Source organism: Neopsephotus bourkii, unplaced genomic scaffold (assembly GCF_033783945.1).
Source record: "Neopsephotus bourkii isolate Nb327-2 ecotype Australia unplaced genomic scaffold, CSIRO-AGI_Nbou_v1 NB_565, whole genome shotgun sequence".
NCBI classification, from domain to species: Eukaryota; Metazoa; Chordata; class Aves; order Psittaciformes; family Psittacidae; genus Neopsephotus; species Neopsephotus bourkii.
Genome location: NW_026901066.1, coordinates 870,625 through 894,442, shown reverse-complemented (window position 1 = coordinate 894,442; position 23,818 = coordinate 870,625). Strand labels below are relative to the sequence as shown.

General features: G+C 38.8%; 1 protein-coding gene across 1 annotated transcript; it reads left to right on the top strand.

Annotated features, from left to right (window-relative positions):
* The first annotated feature begins 716 nt into the window (after window positions 1-716).
* On the top strand, window positions 717-11,156 carry RAD51AP2 (RAD51 associated protein 2). Its single transcript, XM_061351227.1, has 4 exons — window positions 717-1,037; window positions 2,136-6,121; window positions 7,579-7,680; window positions 10,730-11,156. Exons 2-4 carry the CDS (start codon window positions 2,152-2,154, stop codon window positions 10,849-10,851), a joined length of 4,194 nt encoding a protein of 1,397 aa, XP_061207211.1. The 5' UTR covers window positions 717-1,037; window positions 2,136-2,151; the 3' UTR covers window positions 10,852-11,156.
* The last annotated feature ends 12,662 nt before the right edge of the window (window positions 11,157-23,818 follow it).

Sequence of the window (23,818 nt, the reverse complement as noted above, 5' to 3'; positions counted from 1 at the left end):
TAAAGCTCATCCAGTTCCAACACCCCTGACACAGGCAGGAGCAAGTTCCACTAGACCAGGTTGCTTTAAGCCAAGTCCAGCCTGGCCTTGAGCAATGCTAGGGATGGGGCGCCCACAGTTTCTCTGGGGAACCTGCTGCAGTGCCTCACAACCCTCACAGGGAAGAATTTCTGCTTTATAGCTAACCTAAATCTATCCTCTTTCAGTTTGATGCCATTTCCCTGTGTCCTACCCCTTGTTCTATCGCTACAGGAATAGTTACTTGTAGGGCCCCTTAGATTCTGGAATCAAAGGAAGCAATGCCTTTTCTGGTGGGATGGCAGAGAAGGGCTGCAGACAAGAGTGTTTGCACATGCAGGATCTCCTGCTTCTGGAGTTATGCAATTTGGAAAATAATAACTGTAGAAATAATTGGTGGCAGGTTGCTTGGCTGTGGTCGGTGGCACCAAAGAAAGGATTTTCCAACAGAAGTGCAGTTTCTACAGCCTCTTTAGGAGCCATGCGCCTCAGCCTGCAGCTTTTGGCACAAAAATCACAGCAGGGGCGAGAAGGCACCAGCCTCTTTCTTTTCTGGCGGAGGGACACATCGCTTTAGGGACGACGCAAAGATCTGCGAGGTACGTGCGAAGTGCGGCGGTCTGGGCGGGGCGGAGCGGAGCGGAGGAATTCTTCCCGCCACCAGGGGCTCTTCTCGCCGTGGGGCAGTCGGCGCGGTGGGTTCGGTGGTTGTCCCCCGGGTCGGTGTGAGGGGCGAGCCCTGCTTCTTAGGGTTCCCAAACGAGAGGGTCCTGGTCGGAGGCAGCGGGGTGCCTGGCAGGCAGAGCCCAGGGAGGAGGCAGCCTCCGGAGAGGGCGGGCAGCCGGGCTGAGGGAGACCTCCGCGCTCCTGGGGAATGCAGCTAGAGGAGGTACCTCACGGCGGGTCGGGGCGCTGAGAGAGGGAAGCCACCCTGCTGCAGGGACGGAATTAAAAATCCTTTAAAATAAAAGCCTACAAGAGGTTGTACAAAGCGGGAAGGAGAGACGGCTTTCCTGCCGGTAAAACTTAGAGAGGAGAGAGAGAGCAGGGTTGCTGTCTGCCAGAGAGGTGAATCACCTCAGGGGCAGGACAGAGGGGTCCTGTCACCTGCAGCAAGGGGGAGGGAGGCGAAAACACCACAAGCCTCAGGATTCATTTGCTCTCAGCACTTCACAAGTATATCCCGCAGTCGCAGGAGGGTTTCTTGCCAAAATGGGTTTTCCTGTGCACTTACAGAAGTAAACCTGTCAAATCAGGAATGCCACTTGATTCTTTAATCATGCAGCCCTGGTTAACAAATTAATTCTGTCAATTACATACTTCATGAAACGTTTTGAGAGCCTTCCTGTTGGCTGGCTGAGGTCACCTCAGCACGGTGACTGGGTTGTTCAGACATAGTGGTGAACCAGTCTGCTGCAAGTATAATAAATTCCCTCAATTTATGAAATCTCATTTTGCGCAAATTATGTTCTACACACTGGGTAGATCAATTTTTAAATGGAATTGCTGAGTGCACTTGACTTGAAGAGACATGTGCTTCAGCATCAGTACGTTTAACGATCAAGATCTGTGCCTGGGACACCGCTGTTTCTTTGTGTATGGGGATACAATCTGATACAGTGTTTTGTCATACCAGGGGACTTCTGATATACTTGCCTCCACTTCCACATTACAAATTATCACACAGTGAAGACAAGATTGTCAATTTCTTTCAGCTTTTAACAAGAGTCCACTCCCCAGATCCTGAAGAGTTCATCAGTGGGCTTTATTTTCTTGGTATTTGTTCACAGTGTTAATTTTTGGCAAAAAACCAGTGTGACAAATGCATGAGAAATGCACTTAATCTCTTTTAACTTGGCGACACAGTAAAATTATCACCCGTTTTAATTTTGCATAACCTTGCAACTTTAGTAAATTACTTCTATCTTAAATTCTAGATCTTGGTTTTAAATGTTGTTCAGTGATCCTGCTTTTTTCTCAGGCCTGGAATGTATGCGGAACAAATATCAGTGTGATAGTGGGTAGATTATAGTATTACTGACTTTGTGTCCTGTACACTTTGGTATTCATTACAAGATCATTTATGCCTAATACTTTAATATTTCTTTAATTTTCAGGACTGCCTTGGGAAGTATGGAGCTTACATTAGTGAGCATGGAAAGTACATGTTCTGAAAAATTTTTTTCTGCAACGTCAGATGAAACTGAATGCTACCTATACCCAAAGAGAATTAAAATAGAAAGTAATCAAAAAAACATAGAGAAAGAGGAGCAGCAAAAGCTAGAGCAAAGCACACATTGTGTGAACAGATACCAGACATCACCACATGAACCTGTATGTTTATCAGAAAGGCAGAACAACTGGGCATTACAGAAGCAAAGTTGTGACACAAGAAAAACTTGTACGAGAAATTTTGTCCATTTTCAAACTTGTAATAATGAAATACTGCCATGTAGTGTATCAGAAAATAAGCTGTCCTTCAAAAAATGCAGTTCTGAAAATGAAAACCAGAGTACTACAGAAGATGGCATTTCATTGAATGTGCGTGGACAGCCTCTCAAAATAGAGTCACTCAGTGTATGGAGTGATGCCAACACTTGTAAAAGCCTGCAGGTACTAAATCCACCCCAAGTGCAGCGGAACAGCAATGTAGGACAAAACAATACAAGAAAGAGTGAAAATGAATTCAAACAAAATTCTTCAGTTACACCCTTAAACAGAGACTCATTTCAGATGGAATTGTTAAATCATAAGTCTGTCTTCGATAAAAAGTGGAAACAATACCAGCTCCTGCAAATTCCATTTTTATGTGGTACCAGTTCTGTGTTTTCACACATAGAACATGAGAAGAATAATTTTCTGGAAAAAGTGTGTTCTATAGAAGATAAATATTACTGCAGTAGTGATAATGAAATCACTGCAGAAAGAGAGAGTAAAGAAAAAAATCTTTCCTCATACTCCATTCCAACATTAAAACCCTTTAAAAGTATACAACCACTGGAAATCCCCAGTTTTCAACTTCCTTGCATTTCAAGTAAAACAAATAGTGAAACAATATCAACTCTCTTAAAGGAGACAGACTGGAAGAATTTTCAAGCCCAACCATCTTTGGTACAGTCTAAACAGATACACAGTGTACAAAAAATATCTGAAATAGAGAAACAAGAACTGAAAAATTATAAAAGTACTGTAAAAGCTTCAACTGTTGGTTCTGAACTTGGGGAAAATAATTTCCCACCAATTAGCAAACAAGAGCACAGTGCTTTGGCAGAAGGAGGAAGAGTCTCTGTAACTTACTTCAGAGGCGATGGCACTAATATTGAATTTAATCAGACACTTGCTGAAAATGAATTCAAAGATCAACTGCTGGAGAATTCAGAAGGTGATGATGACCAGAAGTCAAAGATTCACATTTACATTAGTGCTAGAAATGTTCAGAATAAGAAATGTGTTAGCAGTAATGATCTTTTGAAAAGAACAGGGAGGAAGAGCATTAATGAGAATGCGGGAACATTTCATCATATACAGACAAGTATTCCAGTAATAACAGAAGTGTTAGAGAAAAGTAAGTTGGATATAGACTGTGATGGGCATAAGTCCAACACTGATGTTAGTTTCTATGAAGCAAAATCACAACTCTCTACAAAAGACATACTTTATTTCAAAAGATACTCAACTAAAACTATGATATTTGAAAGGAATTGTTGTCGCACTATTGCACAGAATTTTCCAGTTATGAAAGTGAGTTGCAATATATTTAGGGGAAAGGAAATGTTAAAATTGAAGCTTTCATTTCAAAACATGTTGTTTGGATGGGTCAGGACTTGGCCTGAATCTCCATACAAAGATATGCCCATGTGTCAGGATTACAGTGTTACACCTGGGTTTCATTTTCATGAAATATTAAACAAGCACTGTGATGCTCAAAAGTTAGTAAAGAGCAATATAAATAGGAACCTCAACAATAAAATACTCATTTGTTTGCTGGCTATTATTTCAAAGCATTTTAAGGTTGAAGCAATTCTTGCTTCCTTTCTTAGTAGCAGAAATACACTAGAAGAAAAGTCCATGCAAGTGGAGAAACAGCCTTTATGTGAGAGAAAACAAAATCAGTTAAACTCATGCACAGATAATGCTTTGATGGAAAACACAGAATTTTATAAAAAAAAAGAAACTTATCCAGGCTTTTTAAATTCCAAATCCATGGAAAGCATTGGTTTTGCCTTTCATAATGAATGCCAGAGAAGACATTTTTCTACATCTTTAGGTGAACAAGAGTCTACCATCCTAAAACGAGGAACCCTCTTTCATGACCAAAAAAGTGGATTGTATAAGAGAAGACATGTCAGAAAGCACCACCTCTTACCCAGGGAGAGTGAAAGGCTTAGTACCTATTTGAGGTCAGTCAGTCACAAAAATGGTATGAAAAAGCAAATTTTAGTTGCTAAATGTGTAATCTTGTTGAAGGGTGCTTTTGATTGTTCTTCACTGGACAAGATGTATTGCTGCAATATCACAAAAGTACAACATCTGATAGGAGCAAATCTTGGATTTTGGAGCTACTTTCCTGCCCATTCAGAACTAAAATTCACAAAGGTAAATCGTAGCTGTGCAAATTGGGAAATACCAGTAAAGCAGGAGAAGAAACCAAGTGAAGTGTTTAATACTTCTTTTCATAGGAAAGTATTTAAACCTTTCGCTTTTGCTCTATGTGAAACTAAGAAACATGAAACAATTGAATACAGAACCATCATGACATCTACAAATGAGGTCACAGATGAAGTCATGTATACTATGAAAAAATACTTGGACACTTCTGGTTATATAAATACTGACAGAAAAGAATATATTAAGTCAGAAGAATTGCAAATAAATTATCATAATTTTCTTTCAAAAAAATCTTTCTCTGTTTTTGACACATATGAAAAAATTCCCCTTACAACTGATTCTGAGGAGTTTGACCAGTTTGTAGTTGTAAACCATGACAATTCTGCCAAAAAAGGGTTATTTGAAGAAAATCCAGTCACCAGTTCAGAAAAGGTTCATAATTTGCCGGCTAAATTAGATGATGTTTTAATTCTACCTGAGCAGTCAAAACCAGCCATGGAAAAATGTAATTCTTTCTTGTTACAAGATAACCAACCTGAATCTTGCAAGCAAATAGATACATATAGTCCACATTTAACAAACAAAGAAGAAAAAGTAGAAAACCAAAATACTTACTTAAATTTTGAAAAATTATTTCCTAGTTCCTCAAATGTTTATCTGTCTGTCACTTTGCCATTAGACAGCAGCTGTTTTGTCAATAATGACAGAGTAGTAAGTGAAGATGGACACTGCAGGAATTCCTCAAGTGCAGACAAACGAAAACAAAGTGAAAAAAATCCTGCTGCTACTCAATATCCAACCATAGAAAGTCCTGCCATGGCAGATACACACTTGCCATTACTGGCTAAAGAAATGGTGCAGTTTTCCTTGCAAGGGTATACACAGACAAAGGAAACAGCCAGTTCAGAGCCAGCAACTTTGGAACAACATCCTGAATATGTAAAAGAACAGGAAAAGATAAATGATGAACAAATGCATGTAACTAATGAAAGTCAATGTGAGACTGTAATGAATGACTTGATTATTTCATATTCAGAAGATGAAGCTAAAACATTCATTGCTGCAGAAGAGAAATTAGAAATGCATTTATCCGTAATAAACAATGGATCTCTTGAAGATGTAAAAGATCAGTATTTACCTTTAGAAAATAAAATAACATATGAATTTGAACTGAAGAGAAAATTTGATTTAGTGCTAGAAGAGCTACGTATGTTTCATGAAATTAGCAAGGGAAATGAAAACACTTTATCTAGTTTGGAAACAAACTCACACAACAATTATTGTGAATTAAATAATTCTGAGGGGATAGATGAAAAAGTGACAAGTGTTTCTCCTACAATCTGTGGTGCTATAGAAGGGCAAAACATAACTGACAGTAATGGAAGCTCATTAAATGAAAAGATGTCAAATGAAAATGAAGATCAGAAAACATCTGAGGAATGTTGTATTTCAACAGTGTCATCTGAAGAATTGCTACATTCACCTGCTGCAGAAGGTAAGCACAAAGAACTATTGGTTATTATGCTAATAAGAAAATTTAAATTTTATGCAATATTTGGTTCGCTGTAAAGGTGTGTTCCTCAAATAATTCTATGACAATAACAGAGTTTTCATTGAAATGCAAAAGGTTTGTTGGACCAAAGGTACTTGTCTGTGAATAGCCAAATGCAAAAAGCCTATGCTATTGCTGCATGCCTGCACACTGTGCCATAGCAGTTGTAGCTCAGAATTCAGTCAGCCAGTTTCAGGCTTGCTCAAACCTATCTTAATAAAAATGCCATTACAGATTATTTCTTTTGTCCTTTATTTCATCCTGATAAGCCCTAAAATCCCTGAAAGAGTCAAAGACTCAGTAAGCTCATTGAATCATAGAATCATAGAATAGTTAGGGTTGGAAAGGGCTTTAAGATCATCTAGTTCGAATCCCCCTGCCGTGGGTGGGGACACCTCACACTAAACCCTATCACCCAAGGCTCTGTCCAACCTGGCCTTGAACACCTCCAGGGGTGCACATTCATAGAGAGAAAAGACTCCATTAAAACCTGATATAGTATTCACAAAGGAGACAACTGTTTCCTTACAACTGATGTAATCAAATAATAGAGTCATAGAATAATTTGAGTTGGAAGGCACTTTTGAATTTCACCTTGTCCAACCCCCCGCTGCAGTGTTGCTCAAAGCCTTGTCCAAACTAACCTTGAACACTTCCAAGAACCAGTTGAATGCTGTACCTTCTTTTACAGATGGCTCCTGTATGATAAATAAATTATTCAAGTGCTTTTCCAACAGTGCTCGTATTAGATTTTGTACGTGAAATTCAGTTTGCAGAAGTGATGGGTTCTCACAGCTGCAGATAAAATCAATAAGAGATATGCTTTGGTCATATTTGGTGAAATACCTGATTAAAATACAGCCATCTCAGATTTGGCATCGAAATAAATTTCTCAGGGAGTTGGCTCTAAATGTATTAGGTGCGGATTGCAGGGGGTTTATGAAGGTAATTAGTGTTTGTGAAATGATTGGAAAAGTGTCACAGAAAAGCCCTAGAGGGAGTTCTCTTCAATGGAGTTTTCACAGTAGAATGTGCTGCAAGTTACACCTGAGTGCCTTGTCCCAGAGAATGAAAACCTAACAGATACTGGATAAGTTGCTCTCTCAGTGATTGCTTTCCTGCTGAAGTGTGGAATAAAGATCCAAGTGGAGAAAAGTACATGTCATCAGAGGATTAAAACTGCATCATTTAATCTATGCAGAGATCTTCCTGGGATGCTTGGATAGCTTTTGACAAGCACCTCAGTGTAAGGCTTCCTAGCTTCATTAATATTTCCTGTAAGATGCACATACACCTTTTACATCAACAAGAAACACAAATTGCTAACTAAATGAAACAAACAATTATTTGTTTATGGAAAATAGTTACAATCTTAAATGTATTTCTGTTTCTGTTTTAAGGCTATTATGATACAGCTTATAGAAAGCCATACACATGGGACCCTGCTTTTTTATCCTGCATGCATCTTAAGGACCAAACCTGTAATTTACAGAAAGAGGGAGGTAAGAGTAATATTACACTGCTCTTTATACCACAAATACCAGTGCTAATAAACTTGTTTCTCAAACATTTGTATTTGTGACTCCTCTTTATAACTTTCTCTTTATAGCAATCGCATTTTGTTTAATTGTAGGTTACTAGGAAACTGTCCTATCTTTGGCTTGGGTCACAGAGCAAGTCATGCAGATGAGAGGTTTTGTCCTTTGGATAGAAGAAAAGAACTCCTAACAATGTGGTGTTCCTTGTTTGTTTTGTTTTGTTTTGTTTTGGTTTTTTTTTGAGCCATTTTGAACAAACCTCTTTGGGCCTTCAGTCATTGTGATATAGTGAAGATACACTACCAGGAGAATGTGATTTGATATACCTTTCTTGGAAGATTTGCACTTTTGGATATACCATAGAAAGAAATTCAGAAGGATATTGCCAATCAATTTATTAGTACTTCAGAAAGCATGATTTTCTTTTTTTTTTTTTTTTTCCCTAACACTTGAAAATGTTTAGTAAAACAAGGCTATTGGTTTATTTTGCAATGAAATACTAAAACATTGTAAGGAGAAGGCTATAGATAATTTCTGTTTCACTAAACCAAATCTTGATTATCGCCTCTTGCACTTCTTAAAACTGATGCATGCTTTGCTGTTCTCAGAATTCAGAAAGTTGTTTCCTTCATTAAGGCCAGTCTGTGAAATGAGGAGACTGAAAATCCTGAACATTTACAGATTACTTCTTGTGTTCTTACCTATTTTATATTGAAGATATGTCACCTTTTGATAATATATACCAAATGCAAACTGCTACAGAGAATTCTGCTCTATGTTTTTCACTGCTTATCACTATTTGTCACAGTTTATCATGGCTCTATAATGTGTTCGGGTTTTCTTGGTGTTTTTTGTGTTTTGTGTTTTGTTTGGTTTTGTTTGTTTGTTTATTGGGTTGTGTTGTGTTTTATTTTGAGCAAGTGGATTCTACTTTCTGACTTTTGTAGTAGGTGCTGATATTGCTTAGAGAAAATTCAAATTCCAGAATGCTGTGGTGTGCATGACAGCACAAGGTAATTGATAGTAACATCTTGTTCTTGGAAGTTTTGTTCAGATGGCATTGAAACTTGCTAGATGGAAAGTTGTAGCTCCTGCAGAAGATCAGAAGATGACTGAATCTGGATTATCTTTCCTTTCTTCTTTTCCTGTTTTCAGCCATAGCACTAAGGGCAAAGAAAACCAGATTATTTTCTCCACAGTGGTAACTATTCCCTTCACATTGCTTCCTAATATTTTTTAAATTCCCATCTGAGCTTCTCCAGAAATCTTTGGAAGGCAGCCTTAGCAATGACAGGCTTCTTTTTATCCCATGATTACTGATAAATCTTGCAGGTTTCTTGTTTATTTCTAAGGCATTCTATACCTTGTTTCAAGAGCTTTATCAGAAGCAACAGGTATCTAATATACTTACAGTAGAAGAATGTGAAAAAATGCAACATTCCTCTCATCGTCATTCTCATCTGATAGCAAATAGGGAACTGCTGAGCATCTTTTTTTCTAGGAGGTACATTGCCTCTTTGCTGTAATCTGTGGTTGGCAGAGACAGTTGCCACTGAACATTGTTTTAGAGATTATTCTGAAGCAAGGACTATAGCTGGCTTTGTCACAGGGAGTATTATACTGTACTGATAAGAGTTAATGTCAGAAGTTTTGCTGATGTTTGGCTGTCTCCCTCTATTTTTCAGTAGGATTCTAAGCAATCACATGTGCTCTTGTATGATTAGGGTTGGTTATTTAGCTTGGATATGAACACCATTTCTGCTATGGAATCCAAGCCTGTTAATTTTGCCAGTTTACTTGCCAAAACTCCATGTCTTAATCCAGCATATTACTCCTATAGTTAGAAGATAGGAGGTAGTGATTTTCTGCTTAATCGTACCGATGAGTTCTTTGATTTACATCCCAGGATTTGGTCACATGAAGTGACTGTTGCCTTAGAAACTGATTGTTTTGGAAAGGAGGAGATACCTAGGTGGGACAAGAGGATTTATACTTCAGCAGTTTTACAGTTCGTCATGACTGATGACTGTACTTTACTGGCTACATATAAACCCATAACACTTGACTGTCTTTTAGTGCATGCAGTTCCTCTTCCAACTGACTCTTCCGAGTCTTACAAAAGGTATCTCAGCTCTACCATCTCATCATTGACTTAAGAGTTTTGGGGTTGTTTTTTTATCCCATAATTTCAAATTCCTGTGAAAGGCTTAGATAATTTTTTTTTTCTCCCTTTAGTAGGATTCCAACTGAATGCTTAAGGTTCTAATGGGCTCACTATTTGATATCTTAGCTAATTGCTCAATGCTTCATCATTTCATAGAATAATGGAAAATTGAACTGGAAAAGATCTTGAAAAATTTGACACTTTCTTGTGGGATTGATTATTGCTTCTTCTGGATGATTTATTGTCCTAATCTCTAGTTTACAAGGTCATGGTCTTCAGTTCTTCCCCACTGAGTGTATTATTTTATGCAAAACAGAACAGCTTCTAAAGGGTGCTGAATCATACTCCAGATTACCAGGTGGTGCATACCTTACCTAATAGGTTGGAACTGATAATCCACATCCTTCTGCCCCATTTTCTGTAAAATGAGTGGCACAGGGCAAGGCATCATGATTATTATCACCAGTAGAGTGATTCCTGGCTCTGTAATTTAGATTTGTACATCTAAATCCCTCAGACTAGTGGTAAGTATTAAAGCATATTCCTCTCAGTATGTCTGCTCTGTCCCAGAATGGTAATGTGCAGCGTACTGTATGCTTTTGCCAGTCTGTTATGAAAGTTAGGTAATGTTAGGCCAGGAATCCTTCTGATCAGAAGTAATCTAATGTTAGCATTTCAATTTCAACCCAAAAGAAAGTCAGATGCTACACAGCTGAACCAAATGGAAAGGAAATAGAAGCAGTCAAAGACTGAGAAGCTGCAATTAATGTTAATGTAATTTATGTAACTTTGTATTTCATGTGGAATTCTGGGTTTACCTTCACTTTTTATTTGTCTTTTTTAATATAGGATACTTTCTGTCACATGAAGTTATAAGAGTACAGCCTCTTAAAACACGCAAGGGCCCTATCAGGATTGGACTGTCAAGAAAAGCTAGGCCCAAACAGCAGCTTCATCCTTATCTGAAATGATACCGAATTCTTTTACCAGCCTTCAAATAGAACCAGTCTGCTTGAAAACATCTGAAATGCTTTTATGTTCAGTGTTTTGGTTGATGGTTTGATCTTTGTGGTTTATGGTATTTTTAGACATTAATATCACAGTGTTTGCTAGTGATTTATTTAAGAATACTCCTGTGAATACTTGATAGCAAAGGGATTTATAGTGAATGTTTACTAGTAGAAGTTTTAATGGAAATATGAAACCCTTTTAAAGTTTATGTATTATTAATAAAATCTGACATGTATTTTTCATCTATTAAAATATACAGTTGAAATTTTCTGTTGTACTCAGATGTTCTTAGAATCCTCTATGAATTTATATGGTTTTAAAAACTTAATTAGTATTTTTAAAGAGATTGGTTACTAATGTTTAGAGAAGGGTAGGAGAGAATTTCAAGAAGCCAGGTTCAGATTACTAAATAGGACGAATACATTGGAGGTCGTTTCCCTTGAGGTACTTTTAGTTCCATACACTTGTCTCATTAGACAAAGGAATCCCTTGAATTTCAGTGCAGAGCTGGAAAGGAGGAAACATATAAATGCTTCAGACAGAATGCCTTATTCTGAGGGCACTGATTCTGCTGCACACAACATGACAGCAAAATACCAGCACAAGTTCTGGGGCTATATATCTTAAAAAAATGGGGAAACTTGGGCTAATCTGAAGCATACAGCTATTGGTTAGGGACATCTGCTAATGATAGTTAATATACTGATATTTGCGTTATCTGATAAATCCATTTTTAGCCAAACAAGAGCACAGCAGGAAATAAACATGGGTCAAGTCTGGAAAAAAAATAAATCATTGAGTGTCAGAGCAAGAGTAATCCAATAACAGATATCATGATGAAAACTTGAAATCCTCTATGCAATTGCTCAAATGTTTTTAGAAAGTATTTTACATTGCAGTGGTTGAAAATTTCCATATAGCAAGCATTACAGAATACTGACAGAGTAAGCTTCAGTACAAATAATAACACTTGATTTCAGCTGACCCCAGGAAAGCTGAGCAAGCTGAATTGATAGGGCTATATGCCTATAGATTAGTTATTCTTTAGAATCCATGGCAACAGTGCAAAGATTTAGCTGCAACATTCGGAATATGTCATATACAATAGTAAATATATCAGTATGCTTATCCTATAGGAAAGGATTATCCTATAAGCAAAGCAAATTCAGTACACAATGCGGGGTACACAGAGGTGGGATGGACTCACCTTTGGGCACGTTCACCACCATCAGCAGCCATCTTGGTGTCCTGAAGGGTGACTTGGCATAAAAATCAGTGGGGAGGAGCCTGTGGATTTATGACTGGTAGCAATCCCAAAATGGCAACTGGAGGTCATTGCTTTGTCTTCCTCATACTTAATTTTGGTCCTTGTAAGCATGAGATCTTTAGATTTTATCAGTTGTAAAAAAAGAATCAAGGGGTGCTGGTTTCTCAGTGTTCTGGCAGAAGTATCAGCTTACGTTTCTCTGAATCCCAGCAAGCAGCAACTGATCAAAATTCTTCAGCTAAGTGTTCTTTATTGTGTACCTGGCGCAAAACAAGGAGAGCTGTCTGTAGGCATCTGAATGTCCCCTCCAGGAGGTTTGACCTCACAGCCAGGCAAAGAGTTTCTTGAGTGCTGCCCAACATGAGCTGGCTTTCAGGAGTGATATCTTACCAGGTAGCTTATATATCTCATATTTGCAATGGTTGAAGTTTACAATAGGAGGATTTTTTACAATGTGGGACCTTACAGATCATATAGTTCCACCCTCCCTGCCATGGGCAGGAACACCTTCCACTAAAAAAGCCTCATCCAACCTGGCCTTGAGCACTGCTAGAGATGGGACAGCCACAGCTTCTCTGGGCAGCCTGTGCCAGTGCCTCACCATGTTCACAGTAAAGACATTATTCTTAATATCTAATCTACCCTCATGCAGTTTAAAGCCATTCCCCTTGTCTTGCCCCTTCAGGCCACTATCAAAAATCCCTGTCCATATTTCTTTTTAGCCCCTTTTAAAGTACTGAAAGACTGCTCTATGGTCCTCCTGGAGCCTTCTCAGGCTGAAAAAGCCCAGCTCTCTCAGATTGTTTTCATAGGAGAAGTGCTTCAGACATCTTTGTGGCCTCCTCTAGACTTGCTCATTGGGTCCATATCCTTCTTATCTGGGGGCCCCAGAGCTGGGTGCAGTACACCAGGTGATCTGCTATGTAAACTTTTGTTTGTTGGTCATGCAGTCAAAGATAGCTGCTTAGAGGAGGCTATAATCTTAAATAATAGAGGAAGCACTGGCACTGAGAATGCAAGACTGGCCTTTGGCCAGCTTCAGCTTCCCTAGCCCCTGTGGGCTGGAAGAGCTTAGGTTCCTTGTAATGCCGGAGAGAAGCACATGAGTGTTGCCATCTGTGTACGTCAACAGTGTAAATTGGCATTGTTACACTGGGTTTTGGAGCTGTGCAGGTGTGTGCCAGGCAAAGACCTCGCCATGTGCCTTTGAATATTTTATTGAAGAAATGTGTATAGATTTTGAATTTTTTCACTGTAGACACAGTATCTGGTGATATGTTTTCAGATAGCTAAGCTTAGTAACGCTGACTCTAACAGAAATGCATACGCAAAGTGCCATTATACTTTAATAATTATGCAGAAAAGCTTAAATATAATTTCCAAATATTTTTTTGTCAGCTGTTAGAACAATAGATACAGCTATGGTTTATTTTATACAAAAGGATTCAATTATAGCCTACTGAAAGCCTTGAATTCTGTTATATGTGATTTTTTAATAAATAGTAATTTAAAGTTTCTTTCTTGTCTGCTTTTCGAATGACTAGATGCAAAGCTAACACTGCTCAGGGTATTTTGGATAAATATGCATGATTAATAAGTGAACAAAAGCAAGATTGTTGAAATCCACCTGAATAGTAGAAGTATACCTATTGCCTCTTCCAGGGAGTTGAATTGAAACAGGTAATGAAGCCCAGTTACACCTTCTAGTGTTGGAAGACAGTTTCCAAATGAGAGCAGACAACAAGCATTTGAGGGAAGGCATCAGAGAAAGGGCTGGAATACTGTATATTGTAAAAGGTTCTTCATCAAGAAAGATCATACCAGGGCATTTTATGAATATGTGTTTCTGGGAAGTTTCATGTAGTTAAGGGTGAGATCAGCTTTTGCTTTTACTATTCATATCCAGTTTTAATCTTAACGTTCTGCTCTCAACATGGACATCTCGCCACGTTATTCCCACACACCACTAGAGAGCATACCTGCCATTGCCCCTTGCCAAAGTTGCTTTATCTGCCATGTTCCTCCTGGGCCATCAGCAGAGCATTTCTAGCAGCATGAGATAAACTCAAAATTAGTTTTAATAATACTGGGGACAACTGAAAGTTAATTTTGTTCAAAATTATTTCTTCCGAGTATGATTCAAGTGAAATTCTAAATAAGGAAACTAGTTGTCTGTTGACAGTCTGGGTGATAGATGAAAGGCTTACAGCTGCCTATGTGAAATGCAGCAGTTTAACATTTACAAGTTGTGATTAATTTCCTAAGCAAAATTATTTCATCATGATTTAATAAAGTAAGCAAAGGAAACAGTCATCTTATAAAATATATGGTACCATTTAATGGCTGAGTTAGTGCTAAGATGGAAGAGACTAAGTATGATATCTAAAGAGAAGTGAATCTTCCATTTTGTTATTTAACATTTTCCCTTTCAAGGCCCCTTGAATTATCAAAATATTTTTAGCCAGGAGTCATAATGAAAATTCAATCCATATTATATTCAGTGTATGCACTAAGAAAGATGCCTAGACTAATTCTCTGCTAACATACTTTCTGTCAAAGATTGAATATGCAAAAATATTCAAAGCCTACCAAAGAAACTTGAAAAATAAGTGCATCAGCATGGATATGGATACCTGTATAACCTACCAGGTTTTAAAGTGCAATCAAAATGCATTCTCATTAACAGTGGCATTTTGGATCCTCTAATGCAACTTACTGGCATGGATGTATTTTCCAGCTTGAATAGAGGTTATGACTCCATGTGGAGGGGTGGAAAATGGATTGAGTTGACCTGGGAGACTCCAGCCAATGCAGTAAGGTGGGCTCTAAGATGACCTGAGTTGCCCAAAGATCTTACAATTAATTTTTTATCTTTAATTCATTTATAGCTTATGACTATCACATTTAAAGAAAGCAAAATGACAAAAAAAAAAAAAAAAGCTTTTCAAAGAGAGCAATCTTTACTTCTACACTGTAGATAAACTAATATTTTCTACTGCAATTTTGTTTGTTTGGAGGAGTATGCATGAGTGAAGGGATGGGTTGCACATATGCAGCAGGCAGGGAGCTGTCCATGGGAAAGGTAACGTCCTATGGACTAGTCTGAAGATAGATCTTGAGTTTTATTCTTCTCTTCCATTCCAAACATTCCCACACTTTTTGGAGCAGACTTTTCCTTGAAAAAATGAGCAGTGTTTTATGCGCCATTGGAGGCAGCTCCTTGTGCCCTTATCTCGTGTATCAGTTTTTTCTTCTTTCTGCCTCACCTTCTTCTCTTTCCATACCTGCTTGTATCCTAGAATTTGCTGAGGTTCTGCAAGCATGGTGGAAAGCAACTAGAGCGGGGCTTTCCTACAATTAGCCTAGCTAGAGCAAAATATATACCCTTGGGCTTGCCAATGTTCACCTCTTATATGCTTGTGCAGCAGAAGTACATCATAACTGTCCAGGTGTGGTGAACCACTGGTCTTGTCTGATATTTTCATGGTTGGAGATATTCCTTGGCAATGGTTACGTGCTGAATTGTCTTAGTATGCCTCTGACCACATTTCTGTAAGCTGTGTCAACCCTGGCAGTTCTGAGATGCCCAGCTTTGGAACAGTTAGCAGGAATGGTTGTAAAAAAGCTGGTAGTGTTAGAAATCGACAGTTTCCAGGAACCTATGGAGTGTGATGGTCAAACGAATTTGAACATGGTATTGATTCCCTGTGAGGGTGGTGAGGCATTGGCACAAACTGCCCAGAGAAGTTGTGGATGCCTCATCCCTGGCAGTGTTCAAGGCCAGGTTAGATGGGGCTTTGAGCAACATGGTCTAGTGGAAGGTGTCCCTCCCATGGCGGGCCATTGGAACTGGATGGGCTTTAAGGTCCCTTCCAACCCAAACCTCTGTCTGATTCCACGGTTCTGTGATTTTGGAACCAGTATCATAGACTGCCATGAAAGTTAAGATGTAACTCTTCCTCCCTATGAAATAAGTATTTGTGGATAATCCTATGCTCATTTTTTTTGTGTACCATTCTATTTTACATGTATATTTTATTATTTGTTTTTTAAAAACCCTGCCAGTAGCAATATATCTGTAAAAAAGCTTTTAGAATGGCGAAAGCTGTAAAAAAATGTTTTGACATATTTTCAGAAGAGGATCTTTTTGAAAAGATGATGAAGGCTTCAATTATGCTTGTATAATACACTGTACTACTTTTATCCATCCCATGTGTTTAGTATGTTATTGCTTGCAGATAATTATAGGGTACAAAGAATGGAGGTGTGACAAAAAAGTACAGTTAATACTAAAAAAACCCAAGTAGACTTCAAAAAACTGAAGACACAGCATTAGACATGCTCATCCTTGTGAAAATTCTCCCTTTGTAAGTGTTGTCAAGGTCAGTATCAGCTTGAATTCTTTAGTGCATAATGTAAGTGCTAGCTGCGCAGATTAGATCTGCCCAGGGCTATTCTTATTTGTTCATCCAGCTTTTAAAAATGCATGTTGGTGCTCTTCTATTAAAAAAATTTCCATTAAAAAAATCAGCAGTCTAAGCTTGTATCAAGCCTTTCATTATATTCATTGTCCACCTACTTTTCATTTTGCCCCAGAAATATGTACAAACAAGTGTCCAGCTGCACACTGCTGAATCTGTTTTCACTTTCAGTGTCAGATGAATAATAGATTACCTAAATTTCCCAGATAAGTTAATTAAATTAGATTTTATAGGGTATAAAAATAGTTCAATGTTAGGTCTCATTATAGGAAACTTAATGTTTACGAAAATGCTGAATTAATAATATTGAACATGGAATTGTATTTGTAATTGCTTTTATTTCTAGAATGAATCTTTACCTGCATGAGCTGTGCCACTAATGGCACAAAATAATCCAAAGTACAGCAATATTTCATGCACTCCCACTTATCCTATTAAGGCTCCTATTTTTCAGAATCTTCCAAGAAAATGAGGGAGAGGGAAAGAGAGGTAAATAGATCCTTTTTTGTTATCCTTTTTTTCTATTGTAAGGTCAAATGTGAGGTTGTTTGGCTATTGCCGGATATTATTAGGGCCGAATCTTGTAGTATGCTTTTGCATCAACCTGTTTTTCTCAGGGAAAGAAAATCCTTGAAAAAAATTAATTCAACCTGATTCTTAGTTATGGTCCTTAAGGATTCCTGGAGATACTTGTCTGTATGACAAGGAGGTGTGTGCTTCCTGGGCCACCACAGGCAGGAGTAGGAGGAGTCTTTCAGTCATTTTATCTAGCATCTACATACACAGTCATTTACAACTTTTCCCTTGACAGTTTTTTCCAGAGAGATCAGAATTATGTCTGCAACAGTGGATGCACACTTCTGGACTATGCAGGGGTATTAATCTGTCAAAAATACTAACAACTTGTTTAGGATAGTCCAAAGATGTAGTATCTGATGAAATCCATCTTCAGGTCCTGAAGGAGCTGGCGAATGAAGTTTCTAAGCCACTGTCTATCATATTTGAAAAATCATGGCAGTCAAGTGAATTTCCTGATGACTACAAAAAGGGAAATATAACCCCCATTTTCAAGAAGGGGAAAATGGATGACCCGGGGAATTACAGACCAGTCAGTCTCCCCTCTGTGCCTGGAAAAATCTTGGAGCAGATTCTCCTGGAAGGCATGCTAAGGCACATGAAAAACTACAAGGTGCTTGGTGACAGCCAGCATGGCTTCACTAAGGGGAAATCCTGCCTGACCAATTTGGTGGCCTTCTATGATGGGGCTACAGAACCAATGGGCAGGGGCAGAGCAGTTGATGTCATCTACCTGGACTTGTGTAAAGCATTCAACACTGTCCCACACAACATCCTTGTCTCTAAATTGGAGAGATCAATTTGATAGGTGGACCACTTGGTGGATGAAGAACTGGCTGGATGGCCGCATGCAGAGTTGTGGTCAATGGCTCAACGTCCAGCTGGAGACCAGTAACGAGTGGTGTCCCTCAGGGATCAGTGATGGGACTGGTCTTGTTCAACATCTTTTTTGGTGACATGGATTGAGTGCGCCCTCAGCAAGTTTGCTGATGACACCAAGCTGTGTGGTTTGGATGATATGCTGGAGGGAAGGAATGTGATCCAGAGGGACCTTGATACACTTGTAAGGTGGGCTGATGCCAACCTTATGAAGTTTAATCTTGCCAAGTGCAAAGTCCTACACCCGGGTCAGAGCAATCCCAGGCACAGCTACAGGTTGGGCAGAGAAGAGATTCAGAGCAGCCCTGATTCAGAGCAGACTTGGGGGTGCTGGTCGATGAGAAACTTAACATGAGTCAGCAGTGTGAGCTCACAGTCCAGAAAGCGAACCGTATCCTGGGCTGCATCAAAAGAAGCATGACTAGCAGGTCAAAGGCAGTGATCCTGCCCCTCTACTTTGCTTTCATGAGACCTCACTTGGAGTATTGTGTGAAGTTCTGGTGTTCTCAACACAAAAAGGACATGGAACTGTTGGAACAAGTCCAGAGGAGGGCCATGATGATGATCAGGGGACTGGAGCACCTCCCATATGAAGACAGGTTGAGAAAGTTGGGGCTGTTCAGTCTGGAGAAGGCTGCGTGGAGACCTCATAGCAGCCTTCCAGTATCTGAAGGGGGGCTATAGGGATGCTGGGGGGGGACTGTTCATTAGGGACTGTAGTGACAGGACAAGGGCTAACGAGTTAAAACTTAAACAGGGTAAGTTTAGATTGGATATAAGGAAGAATTTCTTTACTGTAAGGGTGGTGAGGCACTGGAATGGGTTTCCCAGGGAAGTTGTGAATGCTCCATCTCTGGTGGTGTTCAAGTCCAGGTTGGACAGAGCCTTGGGTGGTTTAGTGTGAAGTGTTCCTGCCCATGGCAGGGGGTTGGAAGCAGATGATCTTAAGGTCTTTTTCCAACCCTAACTATTCTATGATACTGTATCAGAGCTTTTCTATCATCATCAGATATTCCAGATTACTGAATGCACTTGATGTGTTTCAAGGAGGTGATATTTGGCTTCCCAATTTGATAACAGTTGATGTTGTTTCATTGGCACTGAGACAGCTGAAATATAGGAGCTGATGACTGTACAAATATTCCTCTTGATTCCCATGTTGCCATTCAACTCCCTGTCTCCTGGCTGCTGTTTCGGAGGAAACTGTGGCTCTTAAAAGTTTAAATAGCCGTTTTCTGCTTTCTTTTGCTCACTGATATATCCTTGCTGTGCTTCCTGCTGCTGATACTGGGCTGCTAATGGCTTTTCAAGCTGACCCTGCCACAGCCTGCTGATGCTGCTAGTCTGCCTGCTATGGTATGGATTTTGTATCCCTGGCAAGACACTGAGCCTGTTGTTGCTATACTTGCCTCAGTCTATACTGTTGCAGTTCTTGCTGTGCCTCTGTGAGTGACTGACAATTTATGTCATGCTGGTTCTCTATAAGAAGGGTGCTCTCTCTTAAGCCTGTGCAATAGATTAATTTTTGTTCAGTGGCTCAGTCAAGCATGAAAAGAAATGCCTGAGCTGGAGTATTTTTACTATTTAAAAGATTTTCTGTTTGGAGCACAGTTTTTTTTTTGTTGTTGTTGTTGTTTTTCTTTTTTTTTCTTTGTTTTGTTTTGTTTTGTTTTCAGTTGTGGGGTTTTTTTGCTGTTTTTTTTTTTTCCTTCTCATAGTAATGAAAGGCTGAAAAACACTCATTCTTGATCAAAGAAACATTTAGTTCAATGTCAAACAACATTTTGTTTACAGTGTTAGGAAAAGGAAAGTTAGCTACAGAAATACAGTACTAAATCTTAAGCACTAGTTGCAACCAGGCCATGAGCACTGGTCTCAGTGAGTAGTTAGAACACTTATGCAATATGAGGAAGGCTTAAGTTTAAATCCTCCATCAAGAAACATTGCTTCTTCACCTTCTGCCTGCCTGGTGCCTTCTAGGTGTCCTACCATGTGGGTGTAATTTCACTCAGTCATTCAACTGCAGATGTTCTACTTTGTGTAATTATTTTAACAGGATCTGACAGCTGCTTGTTCTGCCTCCTCAATAAATGCATGAGTGTGTAACGTGTTACGTCATTCTCACCTTACTCATGAATATTTAAGTATTTGTACAAGATGGAAGAGCTTCAGAAGAAGAAATCTGAACAACATGCTAGAATGCGTTACAGTCACTGTGGTGGTCATATACTCTGTTCTGATATACAGTTTTTGAGCTTCCTGTTCTTAAATGCACAACTGCAGTTGTTATCAGCATGTGTTCTCTTTGAACATAATTCCAAATGGTTTTGTTTGTATATAAAGAAGTTTTTGTATTCCTATTTCACAGAGCTCTTAACTCTGCAGAGTGCAGTGACTCTTAGAACAAGAGCTATGCAAGTCCCAAGAGATTTTGTTCTCCACCTTGATCTCAGTATCAGTTCTTCAAGGAGGATTAGTCTGAGATGATGACATTAGTAATGAGTTGTGATTCTTGAAGAATAAATTGACTTCTTACTGTTTCATCACTTCACTTCCTAGACTACTGTAAATGTATGGGAAACTATGTACTCAGTCTCAGCCTCACTGAAATCCACTCCACAGAGAAATCGAATCCAAGTATATCTGCTTATATATTATTCTGATGTCATAAAGATATATTACTTTTGGAAAAGCTGACAATAGATTCTCGTCTAGCAGAGATTCTCCAAAACTTTCTCTTTGTTAAAGTTCTATGGTAAAAAATGAATAAACACGTTAAGTTTAGGTATAACTAAATTGGAAATGTTCTTCTGAGCCATTCTATTTCTGTTAATTATCATGACAGCAAAATCTTTGTTACTTTGCAGTCATTTGCCCAAACTGCTTGTCAGCTCCAGCTGTGGGATAAATCTGTGTCTGACCTATTGGCATGTGCAACAGTTGTTCATTGCTCAGACCACAACTGTCTTCCAGCACCATCTCACCCATCTGGATGGTTAGAGTAAGATGACTAATGGTCAGCTGAACAAACCCCATATGAAGCATTATTATTCTCTTCCACAAAAAAAAACCTTAGGGTTGAAAGGCAAGTCCCTTAGTGAGTGTTTTGAAGTGCAACTCTATTTTATGCTGCCCCTTGCATGAGCTGAGATGTCTAGCAAAGTAAACGTGCTCTTTATGAATATTTAATCCAGAAATATCAGGTGATAAACCACAGCATCTGAGATTACATCTCTCTAAGAAATCATACAGACCGAGTTTACCAGAAGCTTTCTCCCTCACACTGTCTTCATATTTAATTAATTAATTAATTTAGAAAAACAACTTCAACTTGTTTTCTCCCCTCTTTGCATTTGCTACTTCACACAATCATCTTTGTCCACAAAGATGTTATTTTTTCATTTTACTTTTATTGCAAGATTTTTTACTTTTTTATTCCTTTGCCTTTTATATCCACAGTTGAATGCTGTGCTGAATGTGTAGTGATCTTGTGAAAACTGCTGAAGATATTATAATTTATTAGAAGGTGGATTCATGCCCCAGACCATTCTTTTTATTATGAAGACTGGGATTAAACTGATTTGATTGTCAAGCCCCCAGCTGTCATTCTTATCAACCACTGGTAACCTTCACTGTCATTTTCTTGATTTAGTAGACCAGTTCTAGGAGAGCTGCCAAATTAGAATCCGGGCGAAAGGGACAGCAGCATCCCAGTTTCTGCAGCACTTCCTAGCCATGAAGACATGTCTTTCAGAGTCTGTATCCCTTTGTATCTTCATTAGAAAGTGAAAACCAGACTGTTTTATTTATTTTTGCATTTATTTCACATATTGCTCATGTAGAGTTAATTTTCCTGATTAACCTGGGGAGAACCTGAGACATTTTAGCAGAAAATGTTCTCTTCTATGAAGACAAGAAACTGATGACGTCCACTTAGAGATCCCCGTATCATCGTCAATGGCTTATCTTTACTAATGGCCACAGGCTCTCTCATTGAAGTAGGTGGAGACAGCTCCTGAACCTGCTCTAGCAACATTGGGCACCCTCCAAGGCCCTGTTGTGAATGATGATCATCCTTCCTTGGGGAAATGTAAGGAAACATGATTCAAAACCTTTCATTTTCTTGATAATGTTTACCTAACATTACCTCAGGAAACCACACCAAGGTGCATTTTCAGAAGATGCACCCTAATGTGTATGTATTCCCAGGCTGCTGAGTTCCCTGTATTATTGTCTGTTTTCTTGTATGGGCTACAGAATTACTGCCATGAATCGTATAAAAAAAAATGAATAATGAGATTATAAGATTATACAATCTAGATATGAGAATTGTGCAAGCCATCTGGAAAATGAAAAGGGGCAAAACAAGTATCAGGCAAATAAGATTTTGACAGACTGGTTTTTATTAATCTTTCCTGTAAAGTAAAACTCACTGTATTTGCACAAACTTCTGAAAAAGACATACTTTTGGTGAGTGTGCTATTTGGACAAAGAGAGCTATAAAGCATCATATTTGTGCTAACAGACAGGCTGTGCTTTCTGAGTGCGGGCAGATGTGAATGGTGCTTACTCTGGTCAGAACATTTTTTGCATCACATTGAAATCCATTAAAAAAGAGAAATAGTCTAGAATTATTCATCTGCAATTTCACAGAAATCACCCTCATGAACCCACATATTTATAATGAAGAAAACAACAGTATTTAGCAGATAGATGGAGGTAACTGGTATCATCCAGCAGTTTATTTTACCAAAATTAAGTTTCGCCTGAGATGTGGCAGTTGTCAGCTGTAAAAAACTATTCTTGAATTTAGCATGAAAGTTTTGTTGGTTTTTTTTTTTTCAATTTCATATCAATTCACAGTCAATATAAATCATTATTTTTTTCTGCAGACCCCCCATTCTGCAATTACATTTTTTTTGTCTGTTTTTAAACACATTTAAAGTCAGCATTGCATAACATGAATGGCCTTAAATCAGACTGAAAATAATAGTAAATTGTTATTTATTATAAACAGTTAGCTGTTTTCCAGCTTGTCTTGAAAGTTCAAGCTTAACCCTAGGGGGCAATTGCAGATTGAATTTATGCTGCTAACTAGCTGGTGTATCATTACCGTTGCAAGCCAAAAGCGATGGACAGTGGTTTACTTTTTGATAGCATTTTGTTTTAGGCATAGTCTATGATCTGGTCTGGTGCCATGGCAGTGTCTGGGCAGCAGGAGAGACCTCAACTCCACCTTTCTGTGGGTCTTGCCCTCAGGACGAGCTCCCTAGAGGGAGGTGAGATTGCTCTTTCCTGGGAAGATATTGAGCATTCAGGGAAGGCAGAAGCTTTCGGAGGTGAGGGAGGAAGAGTCAGAGACCACACCAGGAGAACCTGAGAGTTTCCTTAGAGGAGCAGGCACATGATCAGGCTTCAAGGTGACAGAAAAGAGACTTTCTTAGGACTGCACAGATCTTTTTTGTGTCAAGCCCACTGCAAACAAGGACAAAGAAGACAAAAAAGAACAGGAGAAAAAATTGATTTTATTTTAACCAGTCTCACTGAGCAGAGCTGTGTCCTGCACCAAAAAGTGATTTTGTGTTAATTTTCATTCAGATCAAACCGCATGTGAGGTTTAGATCTTCCTGGTACCTTTGGTGATTGCCTTAAGGAAAATGTGAGGTGATTCTGTAAGTCTGGATGATCTAGCGCTCACAAATCAGCTTATTCATTTACCTTTTT